General features: G+C 41.6%; 1 protein-coding gene across 1 annotated transcript in view; it reads right to left on the minus strand.

Annotated features, from left to right (window-relative positions):
* LOC103370383 (roundabout homolog 1-like) overlaps positions 1 to 20,569 on the minus strand; it is a gene marked incomplete at its 3' end in the record, with an annotated part of 75,801 nt that extends 55,232 nt beyond the window's left edge. The window contains exon 1 of the mRNA XM_008299413.1: positions 20,126 to 20,569. Coding sequence (XP_008297635.1) covers positions 20,126 to 20,183 — 58 coding nt within the window. The remainder of the gene's footprint in view (positions 1 to 20,125) is intronic.
* Between the last annotated feature and the right edge of the window lie 248 nt (positions 20,570 to 20,817).

Raw genomic sequence — 20,817 nt, forward strand, 5'->3', positions numbered from 1 at the left:
AGTGCCTCGTATTAACAATCATCCAGTTTGACAATATAATTACCACACAAACACGTGTCCCTCATAAAATGTTTAGCTTTTGTTTCGGCAGTTGGAACCCCACGAGGCACTGTAAATTAAAAAAAACAATGCTGACATGAGAAATCCTCAGGAAGTAATATCTTTCAAAACATGTCTAGCCTTCAAAAAAATGTATTTGCAAAGACATAATTATATAAAGCTTCTGAGAACAGCTTTGAGGCTGAATTATAATGGGATTATAGCATTATCTGTGCTTCCACCGACACAGTGCTGGAGATGTTTGTGTTCATTTTCACTGATTTGAATATTTAATAGTTTTAAATGTATTGAAACTTCTGGTCCTCCAGCTAACGGTACAAAATCCCCAACTGTGGTTCTGTATTCAAAGTACACTAAACGAACAACCAGGGAAACAAACATGCTCGATACAACATTCACTCCACAAGTATAGCTTCCTGTTCTGGATCGTCAACACGACCCCTCACTCTCTCCCCCAGCTAGTGTGTGTGCGCATCCAGTTGTGTGTGTGCATTTCTGTGTACATGTATTTATGCTACGCGTTCACTATTTGAAGCCAACTGGACCACAGCCTCTGAAGCCGTTATAGAAAATGCGAATCAATACCTCCACAGCCATAGCCGCGCTAACAACCACAAAATCACCTCTAATCCCTGATACACTGCTGAGATGTCAATCACGCTGCTCCTCTCAAAGAAAACTGTGCAAGAATGACTCCTAGTGAGGCAGAGGACAAAGCAAACCTCCTTAATGAGATCCAGGTACACAACTCCAATGCCTCTGTGCAGTACATCTTACATTCCATTCATCTCTCTGCAACCCCCCCAACACAGACAAGCATGCACAATAGTCCACCTAAAACCATTTTCTCTCCCTTTTTCCTGCAGTGTTTTTGTCAATCAAGGTTGGACTCTGAAAAAACAGCTACAGGTGCCATTATTTTAGAGCATTAAGTAAGTGTGCTAGATTGCAAACATCGCTATAGAAGATGGAACAGAGGAAGAAAACGTGGCATTAATATCTGCAATGCGACCACTGTTTACCTGTTTTATTGCTGTGGGAACACTTTTTCTGTTCTTTCATGCTGCTGCAAACAGTAGGTTCGCTTGCACAGCCTTCGGCAGGTCTCACTTTAATGTGCCAATGGCCCTGTAAAGCAGATAATCACCACCGTGCTAGAAAGTGATGAGCTCCTACACTCCCGCTGCAACCAATAAATCCCACACAGACAAGTGTTTACCCAGATAGATAGCACCTCACACGTCGTGAAACGGGTGAGAATCTGATCCACTGGATTTTGCGTCTTCACAAATCTGCATTTACTGTCCTCTCTAAATGCTCGAAATGATGAAATTTGAGGCAGCGCGCAGCCCCCCTACCTTAGACAAAAAGTCAGGAACAATAGGTGTATGGTAAGTATGCAAGCTGATCATTAAAAACTGAAAGACATGCTGACATTTGCGTACTTTGCAAAAAAAAAAAAAGGTTCACATTCTATGGATGGCAGTCTGATTAAATGGATGTGGGCTGCTGAGATAAGCCCTTCCACTGCCTGAATCTTACTCCTTTTTTTATTATTATTATTAATTCCTTTATGCCATTGGCTTCTTTTGTCTCCTTTTCACCTGCCTGTGCTGTCAAGTGTCTGAACCGGCTAAATGGCTATATGCTAATGTATGCAGAATTTGACAAATTTGACAAAAAAAAAAAGTTAATTTCTACAAAAGCCAGGTAATTACTCATGTAAAAATGCTGCTCAGAAACATTCAGCAGCCCTGCATGAGTTCTTCTTTTTTTTTTTTTTTCATTTAACAAGAATACTAGCAGAGCCTTTATGTGCACCTGGAGGTCTGTGACAAAAGCACTGGACTGGTTGTGACCAAATCGAAAATCATTCTGTCAGGCAACAGTTTGGGATGTACGCACACCACCAAGAGACCATTTAAAAAGTTCACACAGATAACAAAAAGGAAAAAAAAAGCACTTATCCCTCTTTAGTCATGCAGATGGTTTTGGATTCAGCCAGGTTTTCTTTCTTTTTTTTTTTTTTTGGTTCTTAGATTTCAGCTTCCAGCCCGGAACAATGGAGGCGAATTAAACCAAATATGATTCTGCAGCAATGCTAATATCTCTGTGAATCTGTAGCAGTGTTTTTATGATAATATTATTATGCTGACAATGATGAAGGTGTAAAGCATATAAGGTTTGGCAACAATCACAAAACAGGAAGTACAACAGTGGCTAATGGGAATGTCGTCAGTTTTAAAGGTAGATGCTCATATGTTTAACTACTAGATACACCATAGATTAAACAGTAAAGTTGAGTTTTCATCCATTGGGCACCATAGGTATCTGCATCAAGATTGTGCATTAGCTGACCAACAGGCACTTCTATCTGTGCGATATGCAAAGTAAATCTGGTAAGTGATTCTTCAACAGCACAGCCTGAGAAGGTAACAGCACGTGGGCAGGTTTGCAAATGCACTAACACTAATTAGTGTGCCCCCAGAAATGAAGCACAAAAGAATGTCTCCTGAATGAGCAAAGAATTACTGTCACATTTTATGCCGAAAGGAGTTCAGAATCATTCAGAAAAAAAAAAGGACAGAGAGTAATCTCAAGCTACATAAAGAAAAACCCGACATGTCGCCACACAAAGCAAATGAAAGAAAAAGAAGCCAATACCACGCATATAACCGGAGGCAAAAATTGTAAATATTTAATTTAAGTGCAATTTTACACACTGTCGAGATGCTTAAAACGGTATCAAAACAATACAAACAGCCGCTGTGGCCTTCAGTCCCTGTTTACGGCACACATACCTCTTTCCTTGTTCTTAATTGTGTTGGGCTGATGCCTAAGGGTCCATGTAACTCCCTAAGCTCCCTGGCATTACTGAAAGGCAATATCAGCCCGCCACAAGTGGGCCCCCAAAAGACCAGGCTTTATCTGCAAAGGGCCAGCAGCCAGCATTAAATCAGTATGCAAAAACATGCACACAGGTGCACAATGGAGTACATACATACACACCAAAGGTCATTTGTAGCACCTGCGCACCTACAAATATGTTGTTTTGTTGTTGTTTTTTTTCCTTCCTCAGTCAGTCATCCCTGAGGCGGTCCTATTGTCTTGTGAAGATGTCTGTGTTGTTTTGTCTCAGACAGTAAGAAAAGAGGTGAGTCTATTTTCTCCATAACTGTGCTTCCGTCTGGAGAATCAAATAAAACGTGCAGAGAAGAGAAAAAAAAAACATCGGGATAACAAGCTAGGAGTTTTGCATCTTATTCAAATTGTGGAAATGTAAAGCAGAAAAGAAGGCAAGAAGGGATAAATTTTAGGAGGAAAAGAGGTGGTGATGAAGAGGGAAGATGTGGGGGGCAGAGGGGGGTTAAAATAACAAATCATGAGCACTGAGATTGTAATAACACAATGTGAATGTAATTTAACGCAATGTTGGTGGTCCTGGGTCGGCCCACCCCGGTCTTATTTACAGTACAAAACTATATGTACGGTATTTAGCGCGCATGAAAGGAGGCTACTATGACTGTTTGGATTCGAACCAAAGACAAATTCAGAGACAATATCAAATATCACAATCAAATTGCCCCGCGATGCTGAGGTCACCCGGCTTGACGCACACGCTGGCACACATTTTTGAGCCATTACTTGGAGACTTGGGTTACAGTTTTCAACTTTGATTCACACTCAAACTCAAAAAGTCTAAAAGAGAAATTGTCTCTGAGGTTTGCAAACAAGCGAGTATCAAATAAAAGCAGCGGGCGACGTTCATTCATGTAGAATGCAGCAGACTTAGCGTCACCCTTCGGTGCTGCCGACAGCTGTATGACACAATCAGCTTGCTTTTCTGATTCTGACACCAAGAGTGGTGGTAAATCTCCACCTGTGATACTGTGGGATTACCTGCGCTTGAGTGCCAATTCCATTTCGGAGGAGCAGGAACAAGAAGCGGCTAATAAAGGAAGCCAGATTTTGTGGGGAGGCTTAAGAGTTTGTAATAAATGGAACAGCTATGTCTTGTTAAAACAAGCCCTTTGTTTCACTCTGCAAAAGTCATTTAGTTCTTCTTTTTTTTTGTGACCCATGGGCTACATGGCGGATCAAAGTCCAGACTTTTAATGGCGAGACAGAGATTTCCAGAAGCTTCTCAGTTCATAGCACCGCTCTTGTATGTCAAATGACACCACATGTTTGAACAGACAAGTGTCCGGGGCAAATATCAAGAGAGGAAAATGAAACAAGGGAGATTTGAAGGCTAGAAGAGCTTTTGACAGACAGCCATGACAAGTTACAAAGAGACACAAATTGCCGCCACGGTATCAAAGAACACTCCAGGCGGGGAAAAAAAAAACAACATCTGAACTAAATTCAGTTTTCGGTTCGGGCTCACAAATGAAAAAAAAAGTTTGTTCTTTGACCAGCCAGAAAGCGTCACATGATGACGACACTTCTTCACCTTTGGCCTGATGTGAAATGCGTGTGTCGGTTTAAACAAATATATAAATTACAGAATGACTGAATAAGAAATGAGCGCTGTCACCCTAAAATACACTTCACAGCCCAGACAGCTGTCGGACTCTGTGACACTGAAATCGTAGCATCAAAGCATTACTGTGGCAAGTGGGTGATGTATAGTGCACACAGTCTATCTGATAATGATAATATAAGGAAATGATTCTGTTGTTAAGAAGAAGAGCAGCTACCTCGACTGTACTCCAACACAAGTCAGGTATTATGTTGACAGTGCTGCAGCCTCCCTCAGTACAACCCTGAGTGTTTTTGCCCCTCCGGAAAACAAGACAATGAATCAGAGGAGACCGGCTCCTGGATACAATTCTCAAATGTGCACTTTAAGGGCTTGTTTATACTTCCCTTGCAGACGCGCACACAGACAGCTGCGCACGCCACAAACATGTAGTTCTTATTATACGACTTTCTGGTCTGGACAGCGTGTTCCATGCATGCGCAGTGGATGTGCATCTATGTGCCGCAGAGCTGCACAGTCGGTGCCCTTGCAGCAAAGCTGTCATGTGGCCACAAAAGAACGTCCTCGCAGAGCCTCGCACGCACACGCCGATGACAAAATCAATGTCACCGGGATCCAAGCGGACCCTCGCTTTCTGATGCTGAAAGACTAAAATAAATGTCACCGTCGCTGGAAAGGAGGTGACATCCCATTAATTCAAAAAGAATATCACAGAGTCAGGAAAAATAGTGTAATAAAATGGGAAAAAAGGAGCCCTCCATGATGCCAGAATGGCATATTATTCATCATTAATAGCATTGTAGCCATGCCGACAGAGTCATCACTCTCTTGATCCTCTTTCCAAATAAAATTGTAACTATTACAGGAAAAAAAAATCATCACAACTTTCCCAAAACTGTCACGGATGTAACGTCAAGCAGAGCATCTGATACGCGTTCAGACAGAAGTACTTTCTCTTGTACAGATCACTCTGTTAGAATCCGTGCCTGCTCAAGGATGCTTTACCCTTAATTAACACCTCCACGTTAGCTGTAATCAGTCTATCTTTATTAACAGGCTACGTAGCACAAGGTTTGAAAGGTCACTGTAATTAAACGTCTATTTAAAAAAAGCCTCTTCCTGATCCAGGTGTTGTAGCTTAACGACAGATGGGTTCACAAACAGCGCTGCTGAGAGTCACCTACGATCTTCTGTGAGCCTGTCTATATGTTGGTCCTGCTGGACCCGAGTGCTGTAATTGACACCAATGATCACAACATTTTATAACAGAAACTGGAACACACGAGGCTGGTTTATGTTTATCAGGCAGATGCTAATTAACTAACTTCAGCCAGAACTGATGCTTTTCTCTTTATACATGCTTATCTAAGACAATACTGTTAGGAAAATTAATTAGTCAAACTTCAAGCATGTCTTAAATTAAACTCTGACATAGTTGAAGTTTATATTCTTGTATTTTGTATTTTAAATCTCAGAAACACACGACAGTATTGAGTAGTTTATACTTACTGATGGCATTGCTTTGACCTCCTGAACATTGAAGTTATTTTTAAACCAGGAACTCACACATAAAACAAGTCTGTAGGACAGCCTCCTTTCACCTGTGCAACATTGTCAATATTAGCAAAATGATGCTTCAAAGTGATGCTAAACAAAAACAGTCTATGCATTTGTAACACTGGGCTGTTGTAGTTTCAGGAACTACAAATAACTGATCCACAATGTTATGGAGAGTTGTGGCAGAAACCAGTAAAAGAGATCCTATTACTCCCATATTAGCGTTTCTTCACGTGCTTCCTGTAAAATCCAGAATAGAATTTAAAATCCTTCTTCTAACCTACAAAGCCAATAACGACCAAGACGTCATACCACTATATTATTCAAACAGAACACTCAGACTTAACTCAAAACCGATCCTTCCTGTTTAGGTTACGTTGGGTTGGACACTTTTCAGATCAGGCTTTAAACCTTCCTTTCTGATAAAACCTATAGTTACTGTCGGATCACGTGACCCGTCCCTTAGTTGTGCTCCTATAGACTCAGCTTGAGGCAACAGCCGCGATACACTGAGCACCTCTTTTCTCTTTAACTCTCCATACCTTCATATGCAAATCCTGCATGCCATTAGCTTTGTGCCTTCTCTCTCCCAGAGTTTGTGTTTGTTCCACTCTGTCCTTGTGTCTTCCTGCAGGTATCTGTGGCTCTGGTGCTGCATGTTTCTCATCTGTGGCCCTTCCAACCTGCCCAGTGTTTGTTGTTCTTTCAATGCTCATCTTTCCTCCCTGGTTGAGGTAGACAGCCACACGCACCGAGTCTGGTTCAACCAGAGGTTTCTTGCTATTAAAAGGGATTTTTTTCCCCTTCTCACTGTCGCCAAATGCTTCCTCAAGAGGGAATTGTTGAGTTTCTCTTTATATTATAGTGAGATCTTAACCTGACTATGTAAAGTGCCCCGAGACGACTTGTGTTATGTGCGATTTGGCAGGGTATAAATAAAACTGACCTAAACTGAAATTGAATTATTCCGCGAGTGCCTGCTGTGCATCACTGCACCACCTTTGGTATTTTAAGCACATCTGATTATACCAAAATATCCGCAAAACATCCAACAAATCCTCTCTTGTAAGGCCAAGTTCTGACTAATGCGGATCCAGCTTCCTATCAAAAAAGGGGGTTTTAAGAGAGACCAGGGATCCGTTTCATAAAACTGTAAAGACTCTGCAATAAAAGGTTACACGCACACAAAAGACGAAGTCGCGCTCAAAGTACCGGCTGTTTTAAAAGCCGTCCCCGTGCTCGCTCACAATTAATTTCCTCATAATTAACTCAAAATGACGAGCGGATGACCCTCTGTTAGCTTTAACTGCTAATCAGTCTGAATGTCAGCTGTGGATATTCACATTATCTGGCTTGTCTTTAATAACTTGAAGGGATGGGGAGTTGTGCCAAACCACAATTGAAAAGGAGACGCTGTTCTGAGGCTTTTCAAAAGGTTGAGAATAGACGTGCTATTGTTTAGCGGCAGAGATCTGATAGGAGCAGCGGTTTTACTGAGGAGATGGAAACACATCATGTGAGTTTAAACCCTGGTAAACAGATAACCTTTTATACTTCTGCATCAAAGAAATGCTTTTTTGGAAGCAGGCTTGTTTACTTTCTTGCCAAAAGTCACATGACAAGATCCATACACCACTCATTAAAGATGCAACATGGAGAAGTTAGCTTAGCTTAGACGCTCCAGCACTCAAACCCACCAATAATTTCATATTTTTTTCTTCAGTGTTTCTCCTTGTGTCCAATTTTTCCTACAAGCGAACCATCTCCTCGCCATAGCTTCATGTTTTTCATACGTGAACGGCATTGATTCTCTCAGCTCTCAACAAGAAAGCAAATCTCCCAAAGCGTGGACCACTTGTGTTGCTCATCCCTTAGAGACACGTCTTCCAAACACACACTCGTTCATTTGCAAAATAAAACAGAGAACCAATAAATGCCAGACATTCTTTCTCAGGCTGTATAAACTACAATTAAGCGGAACAGTTGAACACTGTCATTCACTCAAGAATGTGGGGGAAGGAATGCGAGTGCGTTTCAGTGCCTGTGTGTGGCCAGGACAAGGTGTCTACGACCGCTCTCTCTGTCTCACGCCGGGCTCAAAACTTGTGATTTTCAATCGTACATGTGGTTTCGATCGCGGCGAAGTTATGAAAAACTACAATACTGAGGAATCGGGTGTTACTACTTTCTTTTCGGTTTTTGCCACCTTTCCCACAACACAATGCACAATGAGGCGGTCTGAAGGGAGGAGAGTCAAGGTCACGGACGTGATAACACTTCCCAACTGCAGCACAGATGTTCGGGGCGAGATATGAGCTGAGTGAAAATGTAAGCACGAGGAATACGCTTACAAGCTTAACCACAGGCTTTGGAATTGATTGCACAAGATGGAGCCCTGCACATAATTTTATCATTGATTTATTTGTCAATTTCTGATTATATTTAGGATTAATTACAGACAATATTTGGTGGATTGAAACTCTTCAGTGAGAATGCGTGCAAAAAAATACATTCATTCATTTGTTTTTTGAAGTTTTGGCAGACATTTTTAAGAGATTTTTTTTTTAACACAGTGCCATAATATCATGATTAAAAAAAAAACCAGTGGGTTACCATCTGTTAAATGCTCACTGGGAAGGTAACAAGCAATGAAGTCCTGAGGGGATTCTCCAACCAGAACATTACTGGTGCACGATAAACATCTGAGCCAACTAGGTCACCAGGACACTTTAAGTGGAGGATAAATCCATCAGGCTGTCTATGACACACACAGAGGGGCCAAACAAACTGCACCCCTCATCTAATATTCCTGCAGTTTGCAAGACTCTAATTATATTTGGTTGCATCCGCTCCTCGACGTGTTTCGATTTGAACCGTGCACACATGACATTCACCTGCATCGCCGGTTAAGCATGCATGGCGTATTCCCAGCTATGCTAATGCTGTTTACCGCTAATCCCCGATTGTGTCAAATATTGTCAGCATGTATAGCTTGTTTTTTTTTTTTTTTGCCTCAATACAGCGAACAAACAAGCTGGGATGGATGATAGTCGGGAGCTTACCTCCTGTATTTGTGATGAGAAACACCTCCAGAGCACAACTTGCCTGGAAAGGCCAGCAGCCCGTCTGAGAGGCTTATTCTCACTCCATTAAATGTTCAGTGGAAAGTAAAGTGGCTGAATAGGCCATTGATTATCACTCAGGCAGAGCTTGAGAGTCCAACTTCCCATGAATAGAGCAGACGCGGAATTGGCACAGAGGTAGTTTGTTATTATTAAAGAAGGGGGAAAAAATCCACTTAGGGTTAATATTATGTGTTCTGTTGTATTTTGTACTTAAATATCAGTTAATCGTAGTGTAAGCGTACGCCTTATCTTTTCATCGGCTATAGATACAATGTCCTCCACGGTCTTAGCACAATCAGTTAAATTGAGCGCATAACGCGTGGTTGACCATCTGTAAGTTATCGCGCTCCCGTCGACCCCTTTGAGGCTCGTAAGTTCTAAAAATATTATTCAAACATGTTCTGCTAAACTGACCGGATTGATACTTTATTAGTACATTAGCGTCATGCTGTGTCATTGCATGTCACAAGCGCATGTCTGCGTGACCTACATTTATTTTTGATCTTAATTGCGCCCCTGGTAGCGGCAGCCCAGATGTGAACTCGCTGTCACACTGTGAGGGGAGCCAGACTTTGCCCTGAGCACCGAGCTCATCAACAAAACCGAAGCCCTCCAACGGGACTCATTCCGGTTAGCAAAGTCCCCATTTCACGCATGTGCACGTGCAGACACATGCATGTACCGTTAATGCCCATGCAATAATGGCACAGTTTCCCAAACAAGTTTGCGTTTGCCTCAGCGCCCCTCTTGCAGCTCTCGATTACCCGTCTCCGTGGTGAAGAGGCAGAATGAGTGGCCACAGATGTGAATGTCTTTAGATTGCAGGGACACTTCAAGCAATCATCGGATTAGTTTAATAGTTCTCAAAGAAATTATTAAGAACCTTGTTCAGTGCTGTAGATTCAAATTTTTCTGGCACCATCAGTAACCTGCATGTTAAAAAAAAAAAAGAAGGGTGTCACTTAGCTCGGCAATGAGTCCAATTGTGGGAAGGAAATATCCGCAATAAGCAAAGTGTTAACACCCATAAAGTTTAATTACATTTATACCTACCTATAAATGAAGAGTTGGCCATTTTAGGAAATATGCTGTTTTTGCTTTCCTGCCAAGGATTAGAGAAAAAGATCAATACTGCCCTCATGTCTGTCTGCTAGAACCAGCAGAGCTTATATTTACAGCTGAAAGATGAAACAGCCGCCGTGGCTTTGACCGAAAATAACAAAATCCACCTACCAGCGTCTCTAAAGCTCACAAATTAACACACTGACAGAGCATGCATATTTCATGAAATATTGAAACAAAATAAATCCCTGGTTAACCCTTTGAACCCTAAAAACCCACTGGTGGGTTTGATAGGCGAGTTTGTTTTTCTAAAAAATTGCAGAAATGATTTGATCATTGACAAGATCTAGAAAGTGTAAAAACAGAATCAGATATTTGACTTTGTGACAGCTCTTAACCTAAAAAACGAAGCTTAAAAGCGTGCTATTTCATCACAGTTATCCTATAGCTCTTTTGAAAATTCGCCAAAATAAATCATTTGAAATAAATAGATATTGTAAAAAAATAAATAAATAAATAAATGCTTTGGTAACACTTTATAATAACTATCCGTTATAGCTAGTTAATAGATCATTTGTAAACTGTTAACTAGTGAGTTATTAACCACTTGTTAAGTGTTTGTTAATATGATGTTATCTTATATATGTTATTGAGACGTTATTCTGAAGTTGCAACTATTCCTCATTTCCCAGCAGTTAATAAATGAGGAAGAGTTGCAACTTTAGAATAACGTCCCAATAACATATATACACTATTAACTGATATTTAACAAGTCATTAGCAAGTAATTCACTAATGGCTTGTTCATGATCTATGACTGGTTTATAAGGTATGGCTGTAAATCATTAATATACAGTTAACAAGTCATTTATAACTCATTAACTAACAGTTTATAAATGGTTTATTAACTATCTATAAGGCATCATTATAAATCATCAACAAACTATTAACAAACACTTAACAAATGGTTAATAACTCACTAGTTAACAGTTTACAAATGATCTATTAACTAGTTATAACGGATAGTTATTATAAAGTGTTACCAATGCTTCTCTGTGCATCTGTGTAGCTGTTGGTAGTTCAGCTGTGACTAAGAGTCTTGCAGCAAAAATTCAGCAACTTTTTTTGGCCGAACTGAGATGAACTGCAGGCTGTGTTTGCAAAGATCTGAACAAGAATAGAACCAGTTTAAAAAATCCAACATGTACAATCAATGTTCTTTTTTAGGATTGAAGCCATTTCTGAGCTCTCTCCTGCTTCACAGAGGTGCAAGGCTTTATGTTGCAGTGAAAAATGAGCTCACAGTGAATAAAACTGTGACAGGAGTAAAAGAAAATAAATTAAAATGGCCAGAAACTGTTTGGGGTTCAGAGGGTTAAGGCAGTAAGAACAGGTTCTTCTTTCAGATCCAAAATTCAGATTCCAAAGCACATCACACCCTCTGGTGATGCGAACATCCTGCCATCCGAGCTGCCTGACACCTGTTGGACTTAGAAGTGCTACTTCGTAACATCTGTGCGCGAATATTTAATGCTGGATGAGTAATATTTGCGAATGCATAAACAAATTCCTGTCTGTCCGCGTCTGACACAGTTTGACGGATCTGATCTGCGATGCATCTGCTTCCTCAAACTCGCCTTGTTTCTTTCGCAACCGATCAAACTAATGGAACGTTTAAACCAGAGGCTGAGTTATGTTGCACAAATGAACACACTGACCTGGCAGTGCTTAGAAAGTAGTTGTTGTTTCTCAGTTCAACTGTTTTAAATCTTAAGGCAGCAGTGTTTCTGGTTCACAAACGGCTATGAGTGTGTGATTCACTGGCAGCATTAAAGGAACCAAATGTAAGTCTTATCAAAACACAGCTGCTGCTTCTGCTGCTGCTGCTGCTGCTGGTGCTGTATTATTATCTCCATAAAAACACAGCAGCCCTCATTTTAAATATTAGACCCTGGAGGACCTGATATGAAAAATGTAGATTTAATCAACTGGAATCAGTGTTTGCTAAAACTAAAAAAAAAAAAAAAAGTTTTATTTTCTTAAAGAAAATCTGATTCTGATCAAAAATAAACAAATGGGAGTGTTGTTCATGGTCTACCACTAAGGTCCCAAATTGATGACATGAATACAAATCACTAAACTAATATGAAGCCAAGAGTTTCATGTATAAATGCAGTGTGTTGTTTAACTGCTACAGTCTGTGCTTGAAGCAGCGTTATATAAGAGGCAATAAAGCATCGCAGCGGACAAAAACCAAGAAGTCAGAGTTCAGCGAGGAGGAGAATCAGCTTCTGGAACTCTATAATATCTTGACCTCTTTTTTTTTTCTTTTACAACCAACCTGCTCGTGTCAGTCACTTCCACTGCACATACATCATTCTGTGTTCTTGACATATTGCCTTTCACATTGTTTTAGCCATGAAGGATTGAAACATGTATGACTTCAATCCTTTTTTTTTTTTCCTTTTTTTTTTTTCCAACTATGAAAAAAATAAAACGCTAACCCTTTGAGAAGCTTTTCCGACAGATTTTCAGAAAGTGATTAAAAAATGCTCACGCGGTGGTAATTTGAGAATTTATCTGTGTGAACAGCTTTTTATTTGGCTGCTTTGGCGGTTCTGTTCATCACACATGTTGGCACAGGCTCTGTGGTTTGTTGTTGACGGGAGGTACACGGCTAAAACCCAGCTTTTTGTGTGCTTTCCTATGCTGTGTGTGGACTCAGTTTGCGAGTATGGGTTCAAAAGGCTTGTTCATGCTCTAGTGAGCATTGCGAGGTGTTTCTGAGGTAAACGGTTTCTTTGTGTGTGTTGTTATATTGCATTAATCGCACAATGCAGCGCAATTTGAAAACTTGTAATGATCTGGTTGTTGGAAAGAGGAAAAAAAAAATCTCTATTAAGCATTTAACTGACAATAATTGCAATTGATTTGTGGGAGAAGAAATAGATGAAAGAAACCGTTCTCGTTTCCAAAACGGTTGAAAAAAAATCTGGCTGTAGTCTACAAGTGATACCAATCTTCCCTGTTACAATGGAGCAGCTGTTTAAAGTGAGCAAACCGCTGCAGGTACTTTTGTTGGCTGGTTTAAAACCTCAAATTTGCTCCTTTAGCTTTCATTGTATTGTACAAAATCACCAGCAAGTGGGAACACAGTGTCTGTGAAATTAATGACTATCTGAAGTTTCCTTTAATCTGCGTTCATACAAATTTTGAAACACAACTTCATCACCGTATTTCCCAACGCAGCGACCGAAGCCTGCAGATGTCACAGAGCTTTCCCGCTTCATAGGACCTCCACACCATCCCTGTCCACGCTCCGCTTCTTTCTTCCTATCTCATTAACCTGAGGCTTTTTTTCAAATGCAACGGGATTCCATTGGCCATCATGACACTCCGCAAGACCCAGTTATAAGAACTTTCAAAAGAACGCCTTCGGCTACACTATAGCACAGCACAGCAGGAGAGAAAATGAAATGTAAGACGTTAAAGATCATCTCCAATATTCTTTTTTTTCCCTCCCATTCTTTCTTACCATAGAAGCTTCAGTTGTATTTACACACACTCCTGAAAAATTTACAGATTCTTGATGACTGTGGGGGGTAAGTAAGAAATAGATGACAGCCTATCCTGATCAAAAGTGTTGTCACATGCTCTTAGTCGCTGTATCCAAGTAAAATGTCTGTCACACAATTGAAATTTCTGGACTGACAAGACGCCGGGCATCAGTCTGGATCAACATCTCTGGGCTATGCGTCTCCCACCAGCTAATGAGAGTGAATGTCAAAATGCTCAACATGCTTCGAGAGACTACATTCCACCATCAGCCTCTGGTTAATGAAGGTAACGTTCGGTATGGTCCTCTCCTTCTAATAACAAGGTCAGTCCGGAGGGCGCTGCGCTCGCACCGGCCGACTGATCGCCCGGCCCTCTTCATCAGTCGAGCCAAGTGAAGAACTGGTTTAGATGTTCTGATCAAAGCTGTCTGAACTGATTTGGAATTTCAAGTAAACGGCATAAAACCTTAAAATCGAACTCATGTGTTATTAGCACGCAGTGGCTTGGCTCCATGTGCTTCGGAAAATATCCAGCCTGATGAGAAGCTCCTCTTAGCTCTTCTTCCAAGACAATATTCAAATGTATCTCAGTAAAAGGACGCTAACTAAATCTTTATTGAAGAAAATCTGCACATTTAAGAGATCCTCTGTCAAATAAACTGTTTAGATATAAACAACTATCTAGATATTATCTGCTGAGATGAGACTTTGTAAAAAGCACATCAAGCACATGTCGGCAAGCTGGAGAACAACATTGCATCAAGCAAAAATAATGCAGCAGCATTAATATTATTACTGCAGTCGCACTTTTGCTCTATTACATGTTCATCTGTGAATTCCATCCAACAGCATAGCATTTGAAAATGCTATCTAATAATAGACGTGCTAATTAAAGCAATTTATGCATGTTTTGGGCTCTTCTGCGCGAGATGCTCTGGTGGGAAACAGTTCTTGGTGCTGCAGTCTTCACGTGGAGGGCTTTGAACCCTGTCAGTAATGACAGGGAGAGACAGGAGACAAATGAAGGAGAAAGATGAGAAGGATTGAAGAAACGGGCGGAGGGATAATGTGCACTACTGATGTGTTCTCTCACAATACTGAGCCGTTTGTCTTTTTTTTTTTAAACTAATCTTGGGTTTAACTGTCAGAGCTAGCCTAATTGATGATACGTGTGAGAGTACATCTATTTTCCATGTGTGCCTGAGCGTGAACGCAAAAAGACTGCGAAGGATCTATTTTTAAAAAAACACAACATATTGATTCTATTGATTGGTAACCGCTTGACTGGAGAGGAGAATACTGTGAGAGGTAACTTCAGCCAAGCATCTCTCAGGTCATATTGCTGTGACCTTTAAAGCTGTCCTTTGAAAATATTAATTCTACCAATTACTCTCAAACCCAAAGCCTTGAGGAATATAGTTTCGCTTTCTAAAGGTTTTCGCAGCCACTGCAGCGCTTCAATCGCTGCCAACGCAGACTGACAAGCTGAAGAGACAATTATCAGAGAATTGGAAAAAAAAAAAAACTGTAATCGCATATTAACCAGACACTTCGGGTGCAGAATGTCACAGTCATAAAACCTCAAGACTATAGAGAGCAGATTTATTTACAGAAGTAATTATCCCAAGTGCCTCAGCACACAGGCATAGCTGGACACTGACCTCAGAGCAGGAAACTAAGGCCAAAGGAGTACAAACAAGCCAGAGAAAACCACAAACCCACGGGAATTTCTGAGCTTAGATTCTGTCCAGATGAGCACAGTTATTGCTTCACTATTTAGAGTTCCTCCTGACAGTTGTTTTTTTTTCTAGGGAACTCAGAGCAGCACCCCGGGGTGTCGAGCACAAAAGGATTGAATATATCACAAGTAATTTCACAAAAACCGTGGTGGGTCCATGTTAGGATTATTTACTGTGCAGCATAGTTACAGTCATGTGATGTGATCTGTGACACAGTAGACGCAACCACATTTTCATCAGCCTAATAAAAACACGCCTAATGACAGTGAGTCGGTTAGCTCGCATTGTATCTGGCTCATTTAATACATAATTGTGGTGGCAGTGACCATTAAACTTCACATTCAGTATTTAAAGTTCACACTTAGCTGTTCGAATTCACATATATTTACTTCAACTCATGCTTGAGCTGCTTTTGCATGAGACCTGGTCAGTGTAAATAATAACCGATCTGCTGAATGAACAAATAAACAACGCTGTGATTCTATTTTATCGAAATCAGATAAAAATGTTGAAGAAAGAAGCAGGTGTGGGAGGATCCCTCAGGCGGAGAACCTTCATGGGGCATACAGACAGAAATCGATCTCCCCTCCAAATGAGGAGTAGTGTGTCTTAGCCCATGTGTGTGTGTCTGCATGAAGGTGTGATGACCTGTGAACTCCAGGCCCACAGGCACTTGTCGGAGCTCCCAGTAGCTTCGTTCTCCCCGGGTTAGCAACCACAGCGCCGCAGGAAACCAGTGAGTAAACAAGAGAGAGGCGATCGTGAATCACAGCTTTCAGCAGACAATCTGAGAACATATATTATGGAGAAAAAACCAAGCCTATGCTAACACCATTACATATGCATTCATGCACATTCAGGCAGAACCAAACAATTCCGCCAACATCTGCAGGGGTTTGAGAAAGAGAGCGCAGAGAGATACAGTCTTAGTTATTCTGCTTCAACAGCTCCTGGTGGGCTCGAGTTCTCGTGAGCAAACACTTGTGTCAAACAACGTTCATTTGGCGTGACCTAATTTTTTTTACACGCTCTGACTTTGTGGGCGCTTTGAATGATGATGGATGCGTCGTTTAGGATTTGAGGTGTTCATCTGACTCAGTAGCTCAGTAGACTATGAATTATACTACAAAGTCCAGAGCTTCAACCCAGGTTTGATCCCAAGGATGGGAGGGGGGGTAGAAAATATAATTTGCTTAAAAACCTTGAATACATTCAAAGCTAAAACAAAAAAAATCAAGGTGTGCCAGAACACATCCACACATGAATTAGCAACCAGCACTCACTGCTTCACTCACTCATGCTCCCTGTGCCGTCTGGCGCTTCAGGCGATGGCAAGGGATCTCCACCTGACTCTTAGCAACCAGCACATGTTTCTTCAAAAACACCGCAGCTTCAGCATATTCTCTGTCAGTATGAGTGAAGAAGATCCTACACGTCTGTGTGCTCCAAACAAACAAACAAAAGAACACTTGCCAACCGAATGGGTGTCCACTGAAGCCTATTAACCGCATTATTTCTACGGACGGAACAAAAGGGGATTCGACGATTTCCTACAGCAAACAAAGGAATTGTCGTTGGCGACATGTTCTACCGGCCCTATCATCCATGGCGAAGAAGTCCTCATTAGCAACAGGACTCGGCTCATCACTGTCACCATCACAAACGCTGCGGGGAGTCTTGTTAGCTTAGGGGACAACACAGCGGGGCCGGCTTCCCCCCAATCAAGCCGTCGCTGCTTAAGGTCCAGCATTCTGTAACAAGTGCTGTGCGGTATTTTGAGTCACAACAGTCAACCTCTTGCAGCCACGAGTGTCAGTCGCCAAAACAGCATGAGTAGGTACACGTGACCTCTGACCTGTGTGCGGCGAACTCCAGCCGACCAGCCAGATGTCTCAGTTAAACTGTTCCCAATGGGGTTGCTGCTGCTGCTGCTGCACACACCGGCGACTGAATTAGGCCGTGTTGTGCTGGTCTCTGAGCCCTTCTTGCACTTATTTCTCCGCTGATAACATATGGATGACAAGGTAAAATACACCTCAGAGGATCTTGGTTACTTATTGCAAAAGCAATTAGCTTAGTTATTAGCTTAGCTAGTGCAGTTATTATAATGATCCTGCAGTCTGTTTGAAAGCACAGTAGTGAAGCAGCCATCATAACAAGGAATTACAGGATAGATCATTGTTATATCTTTTGTTTTTAATGTCTTTTTTCGTTCCCACACAGTGTTTGGAGACCATCAAACAAAGCAGGTGAGGAAACACACAAGGGATCACTCTGGGGATGCATAATTAAGATCTGCGGGATGAAAGGGAAAGCGCCATCTCGACACAAGCATATGCTTTTAATGGCCACCATTTAGATTATTGCATATCTTCCAATTACCACTGGCAGATTTATTATTTAGAGATTAAACTTTCAACCGAGGGGCGTTCCTCGTTCCACTGTGTGATGAAGAAACTTCTTGACACCACAGCTTGAGGAGGTTGACGACCGTGATGTGATTTTATGTGAAGATACGCCACACAAAGTTTGTCTACATTAAATGCAAGTACAGGGGAAATAAATCTGATTGTAGTTTGTTCAGGATCACTTCAAAGGACAAGTCATGTAAGTTTGGCAGCTATCCCAAATCTGTGTCATCTATCATAAGAATACAGTAAACATACACATGTTTGAACAAGTCTGCTGCATGTACGGTACACCTTGACGCTTCTTCCCACTCAATCACTAAGCATTAGTCTGCATTAGTCATGTGGCACAAAAAATAAAAAAATGAAGTGTTCAAGAAGTGGTTGAGAGGAGCATTAAATGCTCAAAGTATGTGGGCTTTTAGTCAGGGCCAAATTTCTTGTCAGGGCTGCTTAAGTGAATCTCATAATAGTTTGGAGTAATTAAAAGATTAAGTTCCGACTTTCTGTGCTGGTTTTTGTTGCTTGCAGTTTGAGAGAAGAAGTGAGGAACAGGTGCCTTTGGTGCAACTTCCAATGCATATTCCCATGATGAGCAATTGGAGACCTCAAAAAACACACAACAGGACAATGCTTCTCCTGAAACTCTCCGGATTGCGTGGTTACCGAATTTGTCAGCTCGGAAATGTACAGACAACGAAGTGGAAAATTGGTGTCAAGCACATTTTTTGCGCTCTTGATGTGGATAGGCAAGCCTTCGTATGTTTCCCTTTTTGAGTCACCGCTGAAATTTAAGACAAGACCGGGTACAGCGCTGTATTGCATCCACATGTTAACACTGTACAGCGTTTGTTGGGATCAAAGAGGCATCGGCGCGTTGCATTTGGTTTGGAAAGTGTCGTATAAATAAAACATGTCATAATATGTTAATTTTAAAGAATGGTGTTACACCCAAGAATGAACTTGTGTTTAACCCACATGCATTGTGCAGTCTGTGGAGTTATTTCAGCTGTCATGGGAAGGGGGAAAAAGAAAAAAAAACTTTGGAAAAGTCTGCTTCTACGCTGTCAAGGAAAAGGAAGTCACGCACCAGATAGAGCCATCGCTCAGTGGCAGACACTTATGAAAGCTCTCGTGCTGAAAACATATTGTTTTTTCTTCAGTCTGTGGCCACCGCTAATGTTACTGACAGCTGTCTTTGTGTTACAGAGTGAACAAGACTGGCGCCAGTAGGAAATGTGAGGGACTCTTGAAATTTGGGGGGGAGAAAAAAAAGCATTTCCTGTGGTTTGGGGGAAGAAGTGCATTCAAAAATACACACTCACACACAAGTATTAATAGTATTATGATTTGGAATCATTTCTTAAAATATGTTTTCAATTTATGCCTTATTCAGTGAGTGGAAAAGCACATGAATAACAAAAAAAAAGCCCTCTTGTCGGATGTGCACCCCGCCCTCTACCTGTGATATCAGTGTTGTATCAAGCTGGAGGTAATTTTCAAGGAATTAACCCTCCAACAGAAACATCCTATGAGCAGCATGTATAACCCAAAGCTTCTTCTTTTTTTTCCTCCCTCTGTGTCTCAGATTTCTCCCAGTAAGAATGATGTTTAATGAGGGTGGTGGCTGATTTCCCAACATGCAGTTGCTGCCAAACTAAATAACTGGAGAGCGTATTAGTCCCTCTGTTCTGATGCACTGACAGTGATAACCTGCTATGTCCGACCGACTCCTACTGCACTCCATCATGCCAATATCTGATCATATGAGCAAAAACATGTTCTCACATCAACCTCGCAATATGTCTTCTGCCTTTTAGGTCCTCTTCATACAGTTCTAGTCATTTCTAAGGAGCGATTTTGAAAGAAAATTGCGCAGCAGATGCATGGGTCACTTCAGGGAACTGAGCAAAGCAGCATGGGTCAGGGGCCAGGTACTGCAGGCTTCAGAGGAAAGGTGATTATGACAGATCAGGCTGATAAAATCCATCATCTTCTCACTTTTTTTCCTCTCCATTCCATCATGGAAATGTAAAATTCTCCTTCTACATACACACGTGCAGCCCTTTATCTCTATTATTTCAAACTTCCCATCCCCACATCATAAGAAAAAAAAAATCACAAGAAAGTCATACCTGAGCAAATCTTTAGCAATGCCAGTAGACAGTAAATTCCTGTAAACCAGGCAGGCATCTCTAAGAGCAGCTGGTGTTAATCCAGTTAGAATGTGATCTTTTGTCTATTTCATTTAAATGACAACTTCTGCAGCGCAGAGCCGACGCACAGGGTGGATCACAGGGTGGAGAAGAGTTCCTCAACTCCGCAGCGGTACGGATGATAGTGTTCAGAAGTGCTCCTCGGAGAGTGAATTTCTGCGTGAATCAAAGTTGGGATCAGTCGGAGGCATCGTTGCGGGTCACTCGACAAGTAATCCACTCAGCACCGCTCGGCTTTTCTCCACTCCCCCTGCCCAACTCCGCACTTCCAAACGCTGAGAACTTGGCGGAATTCATCGGTGATCAGATTGTCCGTTAGTTCCACTTCAGGAGAAAAAAAAAAGATTTCCTGCGGCTGGATCTGAGATAAAGGAGCTCGAAAGCGTCCGGTCGCAGTCACTTTAACGGTTTAAGTGTGGAAGTGTTGAGCCCGGTTTGGTGGGACTGGCGCTGGTTGGATGAGGCGCCGTGCGTCTCTGCGCACAGAGCTGGCTCGGTTTTTCCTCCCCAGTCAGAGGCTGTACTGTTGTGCAGAGGAGATTCCTGCGAGTCAGGCACCATTTAACCGCATAAGGAGCGAGAGGCTCCACTAGGCTTTGCATCAAGTTCGT

Source organism: Stegastes partitus, unplaced genomic scaffold, assembly GCF_000690725.1.
Source record: "Stegastes partitus isolate 25-593 unplaced genomic scaffold, Stegastes_partitus-1.0.2 Scaffold1416, whole genome shotgun sequence".
Taxonomy (NCBI): domain Eukaryota; kingdom Metazoa; phylum Chordata; class Actinopteri; family Pomacentridae; genus Stegastes; species Stegastes partitus.